At 32.3% G+C, this 11640-nt stretch overlaps 1 protein-coding gene across 1 annotated transcript; it reads left to right on the forward strand.

Moving 5' to 3' along the window:
* The first annotated feature begins 232 nt into the window (after positions 1–232).
* On the forward strand, positions 233–6127 carry MFK3-2 (cuticle protein 64). The gene is made up of 2 exons (XM_074173569.1): positions 233–290; positions 5870–6127. The coding sequence occupies exons 1-2, from the start codon at positions 279–281 to the stop codon at positions 6029–6031; spliced, it is 174 nt and encodes a 57-aa protein (XP_074029670.1). The 5' UTR covers positions 233–278; the 3' UTR covers positions 6032–6127.
* The last annotated feature ends 5513 nt before the right edge of the window (positions 6128–11640 follow it).

Raw genomic sequence — 11640 nt, forward strand, 5'->3', positions numbered from 1 at the left:
AAAATAAACAAATAACGTTCCGAAATTGATCTCTCACAATTGAAATTCATGTGACGGACCTGCAGTTATAATGTGACAATAACTTTTTCACAAATAAAAAAGATTATGATGTAAATAAGCAAAACTCTCGGAACATAAGCATAGAATACAAATTAGCTTGAGTGATTGTATTATCTCCTTTTTATATAAAAGAGCATCCTCAAAAATCTTACTTTCGTAATCAAAGCTTGCTCTTCAACAATCACATTTTTGAGTGAAATAAGACATAAGAAGTAGCAATGATTAAACTGGTAAGATTTTCTCCTTATTCGCCAAACTCAAACTCTTGCATGCATTTCACATTATCTTATTCATCTTCAGTGGATTTTTCAAATTAATAATTTCTCAGATATTCCTACACGAAAATATATTTACTTTGTTTAATTTGTATGTTTTTACTGCAAGTAATTTGGAAACATCTTTCTTTTGATATCTTCTTTTCAGCAAATACTTTGAGAAATCTAGGAGAAAGATCAGTTTTATTCTCAAGGGGAGTAATTTCCAAATAAATATTGTCAATTCTCATGGTACAACTAACTCCCTATAAAATACTAAATGAAAGGGATGATCAAGTGGAACACATTTCGAACACATTTTGTGTAGAAAATAATTCAACAATTCACTTTCCAACTATCATTTTTTGGAAAATGACTTTCGAAAGTTTATGGTGATTAGAAATCAACTCCACTAAAAGTATAGATATCAAATTTGGTGTTTGAGGAATTTTTTCGTTAGATTTTTTTCATGTTGTTCCGTTCAATTCCACTAAAATCACTCTGAATTGAAGAAGACAAAATTTCAAATGGAACAAATGAACAGTGTACGCTAGTTTGAACAATTTATGAAATAGTGAGTGAAAAATTTTCATTATTCACTCACACTCTCATGAATTGTTCAAACTAACATATATTGTTCACTGAATAATAAGTAAAAAAAGTTTTGAACCTTCCTTCAATATTTCTAACCACCTCACCCGGAATTGACTGGCAAACTATCGTAATTCACCATTCAAATTATCACTACAGAAGGTTTTGTTTCTTAACAAACGGGCTCAAGGTCATGAAGAAAGTAGTCTAGAGGGGAGAAATCTGGTAATCCTGAATGCCATTCAATTTTTTCCGGTCTGGTAACCTGTCTATATCAGAATCTCCCATTCACCCCTGAAGGACAGGGGAAAAAATGGATTGTAATATCATCTGGCTGGAAATTTGAGATATTGAACTGTACTGATTAACCTTGTGCATTGCTGGTTTCTTCAAGCACGGATTTTCTATAAGATTCAAAGGGTCATAATGCCATTTCCAGGAATACCAACCCAAACATCAATTTTTGTGGCTATTGTGTATGACCTTCCTTAGATTTTGTTTACCTATTTGTTGCCGCGGTGGTAGTGCGCCCGACTCACGATCGGAAGACCGTGGGTTCGATTCCCGCCTCGACCAGATATTTTTCTACTATGTTCTCTTTAAAAAATGGTTGGATTATATTTAAGCCTCAACCAGATACTGAAAATTCTGGAGCTGGACAGTATTTCTAAAAATGTGTGTATATACTTATAACAGAGTGTTTATTAGATTTTACTGATCATCTGATAGAAATAAACAAATATAGACTTCTCTTTTCCAAAACAATGTTTGATATTTTAGATTTGCCAATAATAAAATCACTGATAAAAATCGACCTCCAAAGAAATAACAATATAAAAATTCATGAAACGACAATCCCTGACGTAACAAAGACATTTTATATTGATTTGAATAACAGATGATGAATGGAGATTAAAACCGGATATCTGATTGGGTGGCACCAGTTTTCAAAAATAATATATTCACTTTATGCATAAATTTCGTCATTAGTTTTCATTCACCTTGAATCTAATATGTCGGTTCAAAACATTTATGAATTATTGATGAAGGCGTTGTTGAAGTTGTACTTGTAAATGATCCTTCTTTCAAATGAAAAATTTATTGATTTGAATCCGCAGAAGAAAAGGAACAATTTCAAAATGATATCAACAACTTTTTGAAAATTTTGTAGGTCACAAACATACACAGTGTCATCCCCAAAGTATGCACCATATTCGACAAAATGTTACTCTTGATGAAAGTTTGTGCATACCGTTAAACTAAACATGCGCCAACAAAATACAGTACAACACGCGTAATATACGAGGAGCCTTCAAAAATTTGTTTTTGTGACAAGATCAAAGTACTCTTGTTTTGAAAGTTTTCGGGAAATGTTATAAATACATCAAGATTTGAAGTTAGGGCCATCTAAGTGAAGTTTTATTTTTTTACAATTTTTTTTTAATGGGAATTACGAAAAAAATTGCTGAAACGATAAATAGCAACCTGTATACGACGGTTTATTTCAAAAGCCTGCAATATTACAAATTACACAACTATTATGTTGACCATGGTCAATTTTTTGAAGAGTAAAATAATTTTGGTGTTTTTTTTTTGATAACACTGAAAATTACTCAGAATATTACAGTTTTGTAACAAGAACTTATTATTCAATAATATCTAATTACAAAACTTCAAAATAAAATAGGCATTTTGAAACAAACTCATTTATTTTCTGGAGATTATTTAGGAAAATTATTTGGGCAAGAAAATCTCTAGCAAATCAATCAGTTTGTTCCAAAAATAACTATTTTATTTTGATGTTTTGTGATTTGATACCATTGAATATTGAGTTCGTGTTACAATATAATATAATTTTGAGTAATTTAACAAAAAATAAAAATAACTTTGCACCGAAAACTAAGAAAATTATTTTACTCTTCAAAATAATTAACCGTGGAACACCATAGTTTTGTAATTCGTAATATAACAGGCTTTCAAAATGAAGTATCGTATACAGGATGCTGGCTATTTAACGTTTCAGCAAAATTATTTTTCATAGTCCCCATTCGAAAAAAATGGTAAAAAAATAAAACTCTGTCATGATTTCAAATCTAGATGTATTTTTAATGCTGAACAACATTTCCCGAAATTTTTCAAACAAGAACTTATTATTCAATAATATCTAATAACAAAACATCAAAATAAAATAGGAATTTTGAAACAAGCTCATTTATTTTCTGGAGATTATTTAGGAGAATTATTTGGGCAAGAAAATCTCTAGCAAATCAATGAGTTTGTTCCAAAATACCTATTTTATTTCGATGTTTTGTGATTTGATATCATTGAATATTGAGTTCGTGTTTCAATACAGTATAATTTTGAGTAATTTTAGGTGTTTACAAAGAATAAAAATAACTTTGCACCAAAAACTTTAAAATTATTTCACTCTTCGAAAAAATTAACCGTGGTTAACACCATAGTTGTGTAATTCGTAATATAACAGGCTTTCAAAGTAAAGGGTCGTATACAGGATGCTGGCTATTTAACGTTTCAGTAAGATTATTTTTCATAGTCCCCATTTGAAAAAAATGGTTAAAAAATAGAACTCCGTCATGATTTCAAATCTAGATGTATTTTCAATGCTGAACAACATTTCCCGAAATTTTTCAAAATAAAACTACTTTAATCTTGTTACAAAATCTAATATTCGAAGGTTTCTCATATATTTCGTGTGTTGTACTGTATTTTGTTGGTGCATGTTTAGTTACAGGGGATGCAGAAACTTTTATCATGAGTAACATTTTGTCGAAAAACTCTTAATAAATAAGTTTCCCTTTTGGTGCATACTTTGGGGATGACACTGAACAATCTCAAAGTATGAAACACATTTTTATACGAAAACAATCTTCCTCAAAAAAAAACAAAAAAATTTGTTCAGATTGCCACTGGAAATAAAACAAGAATACTTCTATTTTTTCCATTCAAGAATCTGAAACTAATTCACTGACAATCCAAAAAATTATTTCGATCTAACTATTTCTTACTTATAGTATGAATATATTTGACTGACTGAAGACGCATCATCTTCCACGCAAGTGATTGCAATGGAACATCAATTCGTGTGCTTCATCTTAAAACGTAAATGAATTCGACAGTCAACCAAATTTCAATCTCTGTACCGATTCGAACACTGAAGAGATCACTTCCTCCTCTTTGATATAGAATATTCGTCAATATCACCCAATCACCAGCTCCATTCCATGGAAGTGATGGCATTTCACCTTACGTACTCAAAGCTTGCGGAGACTGGTTGGAGACACCTCTACTATACATTTTAAATTTGATAATTTCAACTTACACCTTTCCGAGTGCTTGGAAAACAGCAATTGCTACTCCATTTTCCAAATCGGGTAATAAAATGGATGTAGAAAACTACAGGCCAATATCTATAATGTGTGCACCTTCCAAATTATATTTACTCATTTATATGAATACGTTGAAGACTTTGTTATACCCCAACAACATGGCTGTGGCGAATAAATCTATAAGCACAAACCTGTTCACTTTCGCAAATTACGCATATGAAACTTTGAGACAGTTGATTATGATATACTTTTTGTAAATTGAGTAAGTTTGGGCTGTCACATAATCTTCTCAAAATGATAAAACGTTTTGCGACACAGATATCAAATGGTAAAATATCATGCCAATACATTGGGTAGATTTGAGGCCAATTCCGGAGTTCCACAGGGCTCCATTTTGGGGCCCCTTCTGTTCATTCTCTTCATTGAATTATACTGAAGGTGCTTCATTCGATGATTATTTTGAATTTTATAAAAGAATACAAAGATTTAAATAGCATTTTCGAATAGAGCATGAAAAATAAACTGTATTTTAATATTAGAAAATGTAGTATTTTGTCTATTACGCGATTAAAAGAACTTGTACGGAATTAATGAAGAGGCTCTATAAATCGGTGTTCTGAGGTAAAGGATTTGAGAATTACTTATGGCCATCTGCTGTTCTTTTCTATACATATTGAAAATAGAACTAAGTCTGTAAACCCATTGCTAGGTTATTCAATTAGACAATCATCCAATTTTACCAATGTACATTCACTTAAAATTTTGTACTATAGTTTAGTAAGGCCAAAACTAGAATTTGGTGCAATAATTTGGCATGAAGAATACTAGACTACATTATTCTTGCTAGATAAAATTCAATACAAATTTTTAAGATGCCTATATTATGAAAAGCATCATCTATATCATGATTTTAATGTAGAACTACCCATCTTAGACATGAATTCAAAAATCTATCTTCGGAAGATCGAAGAGTGCTCAACATTTTGCTGTTTTTATTTAAAATTATTATTAATAAAACTAATTCACCAACGTTACTTTCTTTACTGAGATTTATTGGGCCTCCAAGGAGAATGCGCTTTTCTGTTACATTCAATATCCCTGTTTTACATAAAACTACTAGAGCTCCTCTTGCAACCTTGTGTCGACTAGCAAATTATTATAACACACTCATTGGTCAGTAACTCAAAATATGTTTAGAAACATCAGAATCAAACAAATTAATGATTTATCACCTTGATGCTAACTGACTATAATCACTGCTGAAATAAATTTTCTTATTTGTTAAACTGAAACTAATATTAAAAATTATAGTGTAAAGTTCACTAATACTTTTATTTTTACTTTATTTTTATTTTCACCTTTATTTTTCATGTTTATATCATATTTAAATATGTATATTCATTCATGTAATCAGACGAGTAGGTCTTTTTAGATACAAATGAATAAATGTATATTTTTTCTGTTCGTTTTAATTCAAATAAATTCAATCCAATCTCCATCATCATATGCATCATCATAAACATGTTTTGCACTCAATGAAATACAAATTTTCAATCTAATAGGTTAGATCTCGTTTGCCTGAGCTTCAGAATGTTCGATATCCCTTTTTGATTTCAGATTTTCTTTTTCTTTGTTGCCATCACCGTGTTATCCATCGCCATTGCAGCTCCAAAAAGTTTACCAGAAGCAGCTCCATACCCCTTTCCAAGAGCATCGCCACAGTATTACTATGGAGGATACCCATACTATTCTGGGTATTACAGTGCCTACTACATCTGAAGGGAACTTGAATTGAACACTTTGATGATCTGTAATATTTGTGAATTAGGTATATTTGGTCATGACTAAACATAAATAAATAGCTTGTTCTGATTAGTTGTTTCTTTCATATTGAAACTATGGAAGAATGGTTTTGGTTGACTCTCGTTCAATAAGCATCATGTCCAAAAGCCATGTATCAAAAGAAGGAGGGTACCTAGTGAAAGAGTTATTTTCACTTTTTTTTAGACGGAAAAATTTTCATCACAACTTTTTTTTTGTTGCGATGAAGCTTTTGTAATTTCACGACTAAATGATGATATATCATGAATTTCCTAGGATATATTGTTGAAATTACTATAATAGATTACACTATCTTCAGAAGTAAATCCAAAGGAATCGTTGACATATTTCTATATTTCTTGACAGTAGGCATTTTGAAATATATATATATATATATATATATATATATATATATATATATATATATATATATATGAAATCTGAAGTTTTCACGGATAGGAATATGCTGAACTGGTTTTTCCGGGTATTTGATCCGTGTATGTGATATTATCTCTAATTTCACCGACGTTTCGACAAAATCTCATTTGTCATTATCAAGGTGTGCTGTTACGTGTTCAGAAGTTTGTTGACCTTGCTCAACTCACTTCTTACTATAGTGGTAAAATGATATTCGTTACGTGTTCAGGGATAGAGTAGTCCATAAACTCTCTACTAGCTACTATTTAAATGTTGTTGAGTTTTACCTGAGTTCTTCTTCTTCTTAGTTGACCTCATCTCCCCGTTAAGGTATCGAATATGAAATCTGAAGTTTTCACGGATAGGAATATGCTGAACTGGTTTTTCCGGGTATTTGATCCGTGTATGTGATATTATCTCTAATTTCACCGACGTTTCGACAAAATCTCATTTGTCATTATCACGGTGTGCTGTTACGTATTCAGAGATCACGGATACACGGATACACGGATCAGATACCCGGAAAAACCAGTTCAGCATATATATATATATATATATATATATATATATATATATATATATATACTTTTGTTCTCAATGATGTTAGTCCAATGGGTATATTGTCAAGTTCGCATCTGAAAGTTACTATATTAGTTTTCGAAATATTTAGAGAAAGACGATTTGAATCACACCAATTTTTCACTGTCATCATATCGTTGGATATGATTTTAGTTGAATCGTTTGCATTGTCCGATTGCCAAAAAATGGTAGTATCGTCTGCAAATAGTGTGAATTTCCCTGAACTATTTATACTTGTCAAATCGTTGACGTAGATGAGGAACAATGTTGGCCCTAGTATTGAACCCTGAGGTACACCCTTATGTATTTTTCTAATTTCTGAGCGGTGGTTTGTTTCCACCCTCTGGCTACGACCTGACAAATATGAGCTGAACCAGCTCAGTATCACTCCTCTGAAACTGTAATAAGGAAGCTTCCTCAGCAGTATTTCGTGATCCACATAGTCGAAAGCCTTCGAGAAATCGCAAAATACTGCAGCAGCAACCTCGCCAATATTGATTCCAGTATAATTTTTTTCCATGAGTGAGAAAATTGCATCATTAGTGCCTTTACCACTTTGAAAGCCAAACTGTTCTTCATTGATGATTTTATGTTTTGACAGAAATACAGTTATCCTCAGCTTGACTAGTTTTATTATAAGTTTTCCTAATGTGGGAATTAGGGAAATAGGCCGATAATGCGAGGGGTCGTCCTGATTTCCTCCTTTATATACCTTCAGGAAATTTTCCTGATTGAAATGATGCATTAATAATATTGGTCAAGAGTTGTAATGTGTTACAGCCGGTTGAAAAGAACCTTTTTTGTAGATAGGTAAAGCTAGAAGGGGTTATATATCATTTCATATATGAATAATTTGATATTTATCATTTTGATAACACCAAGTGTTCTCTCTTGATTTGTATGTGATCAAATTTGCTTTTGATACCTTATTCAATGGATACTTTCCAACTACAGAAATTATTAGTAAACTGGTTCTGGAAATGATGCACGTTTTCTTGAAATTCGTACAATTAAGTACTTCTCTATAAGTGCACCTTGAAAAAATATACATATCTTTGATAGGATTTATAGGTAGTGCTGTAGAAACTGAATACTCACATGCATGATGGTTTGGCACCTTCAATAGTTTTTTCTCACCAATGAAATGGATGGGAAAATGCTTTGAGCAAATAAAAGCACCATCAGGCAGATATTTCCTAACAGCATCCATCCACAGTTTCCTCTTGTTTTCATCCTATAAATTACAGATTTTGATCAGGTACAATGCACAAATAAAACCATTCAAATCACCAATTGAGAACAAGTGAAGTTAAAAGAGCATACTGTTTGGTTTCTTGGAATTCTGTATGCTAACAATTACTACGAGTATATATTTAAGACAGCATTAGGTTTCTCATCATACATGAGTAGTCTTTTAACCACCCAATAAATTTTTTTTATACAAGTCCACAGTACAACAACACCCTCGAGTTCTACAATAATTTTCCACAAGATTTCAACAATATACAACATTCTGTTAGGCTTGGGGAACTACTTGTTTGACATGGAGCCCTACTCAGTCAGTGATTTTCAAACTTAATCTATGATTTATTAATTGTTGATATAGATTTAATTTTTTATTAGTTTTAAATTTTATGCTGATAATGATATCATATTTTAAATGGATGTTAAATTTCATGTAACTGTAAACTTACTTACTTCTCATAATAATTCTGTAGAAATGCAATAAATCTATCTCCATACTGTAATATTCATCTGTAGGTATCTATGATTCTATGAGTAGACTTTTCTTGCAACTAGGTATTAAGTTGTATTTAAAAAAATTAAAAAAAAGCATAAGTGAATGTTTATTTTCAATTTGATATTATGATTAAGAAAGTAATGATACTCTAGTAGCAGAAGGTGGATTTGAAAGGGTGAAAGATTATTCAAAATATGAAGTTGGTTTTTGGTGTAGGCTGATACAAACTTAGTTTATCCGTGGTGGATTGACAGTAATTATAAAATGTTTCATTTACCTTTGGCACTGAATACAGATGATTACTCGAATTTTTACACTGTCCACACAAAACACAGAATTGTCCCATTTTACAAAAAGTATCCTTATACACTATACAGTGCTAGTCAAAAGTCCCCTCCCCCCCTCGTATCTTTTGAACGGGTATACTTATAATAATGAAATTTGGAGTGTGGAAATAAACGGATGTAGGCTTCTTAACTGGTCATAACAGGTGACGCAATAGTCATAAATGACGTCACAAGGCCACTGTGACCAAAAATTTTAAATGGAACCCTATGGCAAGTGACAGCTCGTTTGAAAGGTATTGAAAATACCTATTCAGTCATACCAATTTTGTTTGGGTTTCGGCTGATTTTGATTGATAAATTGAAGAAATACGAAAATTATAGTTTCGCATTTAATTAATAAAGATTTAAGAACCAGTTCTTATAATAAGTGTTCAAAATGTGCTCCATCTACTTCCTGGCAGTAATGCATCCTATTGCTAAACTCTTGTCGTACTCGTCCCAGTGTGTCAGCGGAAATTGCCCTACATTCTTCAACAATTCGTTGTTGAATTATCGTCAATAAGAGAGTGTGTGTTCGGCGAGTCTTGGCCTACACCTGCCGATATAAAGGAGATGTATTTCAGTGAGTTGTTCAGCTTCCTGGAAAGGACAGGATGGACGATGACCTAGGAGTACAACTCCTCGGGAGGATGTACAATGGGTCACATGTGGCCTAAGTGCTATGGGCACCCTCCCTACTCTACAGATACAGATACAGGAACTCCCCCCTAGGTGGGTGAAGTTACTGCTTTTACGTAGAGTTCAGCGTCTGGAATCTTACGGATTTTTCTCTCAGCTTTTATTGAATATGATATTTTTCTGGTTTTGATGATTTTTTTTCTTTCATTTTGTTGTAATATGATACTGATATTGCAAAAAACACCAGAAATATCAATTATCAGTGGGACTGGTGAGAAGTAATTTACTTGACCATTTTATACACAAAATACATTTATGACAAGTCATATGTGAAATTGTAAAACAACAATAAACAATAATTGGGGCTCCGGGGCGACTTCACTGATTCCAGTGGCGTTTTTGCTTTTCCAGCTGCAGGAAAACCCAGAAAAAGCTGCAGCACCACATAATCTGATGATCTTGATCTGCCAATGTCCAATGTGAGAAGTTCATTTCAAATACTCTAATTATGCATTTTCAATGTCGTTCATCCTCATTTTGCATTTTTGGGAGCCCAAAACAAGAAGTATTTCAAAAAGTGCAACACTTTCCATGAAAATCGTAAGAAGAGGTATATCATTGGATATCTAACGAACCACTTCCATTAAAATTGGATTCTGTATCAGAATGTATCAAGATCAATCGTGTATATTCTCAACAATTCATTTTGAGCACATGAAAAATATGTCTCCTTCTTTGAATTGAAGGGGTTATATTTTTTGGAGTGATTAATTTTTTTGGGAAAGAAAGTTTTTGGCTTTCTACTACTCCATCTGATACAAAAAAAAGGGATGAGAGAATCTTCCAAAGAAAGGAAGGAAGTAATCAATTTGAAACTTTATACATGAATGTGTAGACCATGCAAAGAAGTAACTTTCAGACACAAACTGAAAGAAAGTCCTCCTGAAACAGCTACTTTCATGTAAACATTGAATTACACGAAAGAAAATAATTCTTTCGAAACAAATACTTCTATATGAACACTGAATTATACAGAAGATACTTTTCTCTACTCAGTTTGTATTTCAAACATTTGTTGTGGAATAAGAATCAGATATCATTCACATGAGTTCTACTTTGAATGAATGGTAATAAATTGTACTCACATAGAACACTGTCACCCTCACTGGTATACACCGATGTTTCGCCTTAAGACACTCGCCCTAAGGCTCTTCATACCAAATTGGATAACATTATAGAAAATACACACACTTCATTCATGAATTACGATTTTGAATGTCAGGGAATAAGCTTGACCTGCTTATGTTCGGAAGAATTATTTTCTTTCGTGTAATTCAATGTTTATATGAAAGTAGCTGTTTCAGGAGGACTTTCTTTCAGTTTGTGTCTGAAAGTTACTTCTTTGCATGATCTACACATTCATGTATAAAGCTTCGAATTGATTACTTCCTTCCTTTCTTTGGAAGATTCTCTCATCCCTTTTTTTGTATCAGATGGAGTAGTAGAAAGCCAAAAACTTTCTTTCCCAAAAATTAATCACTCCTAAAAATACAACCCCTTCAATTCAAATAAGATTCCTCTTGGCTGGGATTAAATCAAATAGGTGAATGAATGTCATTACGATGTCATCGATGACATAAGCAGATCAAGCTTATTCCGTGACATTCAAAACCGTAATTCATGAATGAAGTGTGTGTATTTTCTATAATGTTATCCAATTTGGTACTGAAGAGCCTTAGGGCAAGTGTCTTAAGGCGAAACATCGGTGTATACCAGTGAGGGTGACAGTGTTCCATGTGAGTACAATTTATTACCATTCATTCAAAGTAGAACTCATGTGAATGATATCTGATTCTTATTCCACA

Source organism: Leptinotarsa decemlineata, unplaced genomic scaffold (assembly GCF_025532065.1).
Source record: "Leptinotarsa decemlineata unplaced genomic scaffold, Ldec_3_MD MMD2_tig00000251_RagTag_RagTag, whole genome shotgun sequence".
NCBI classification, from domain to species: domain Eukaryota; kingdom Metazoa; phylum Arthropoda; class Insecta; order Coleoptera; family Chrysomelidae; genus Leptinotarsa; species Leptinotarsa decemlineata.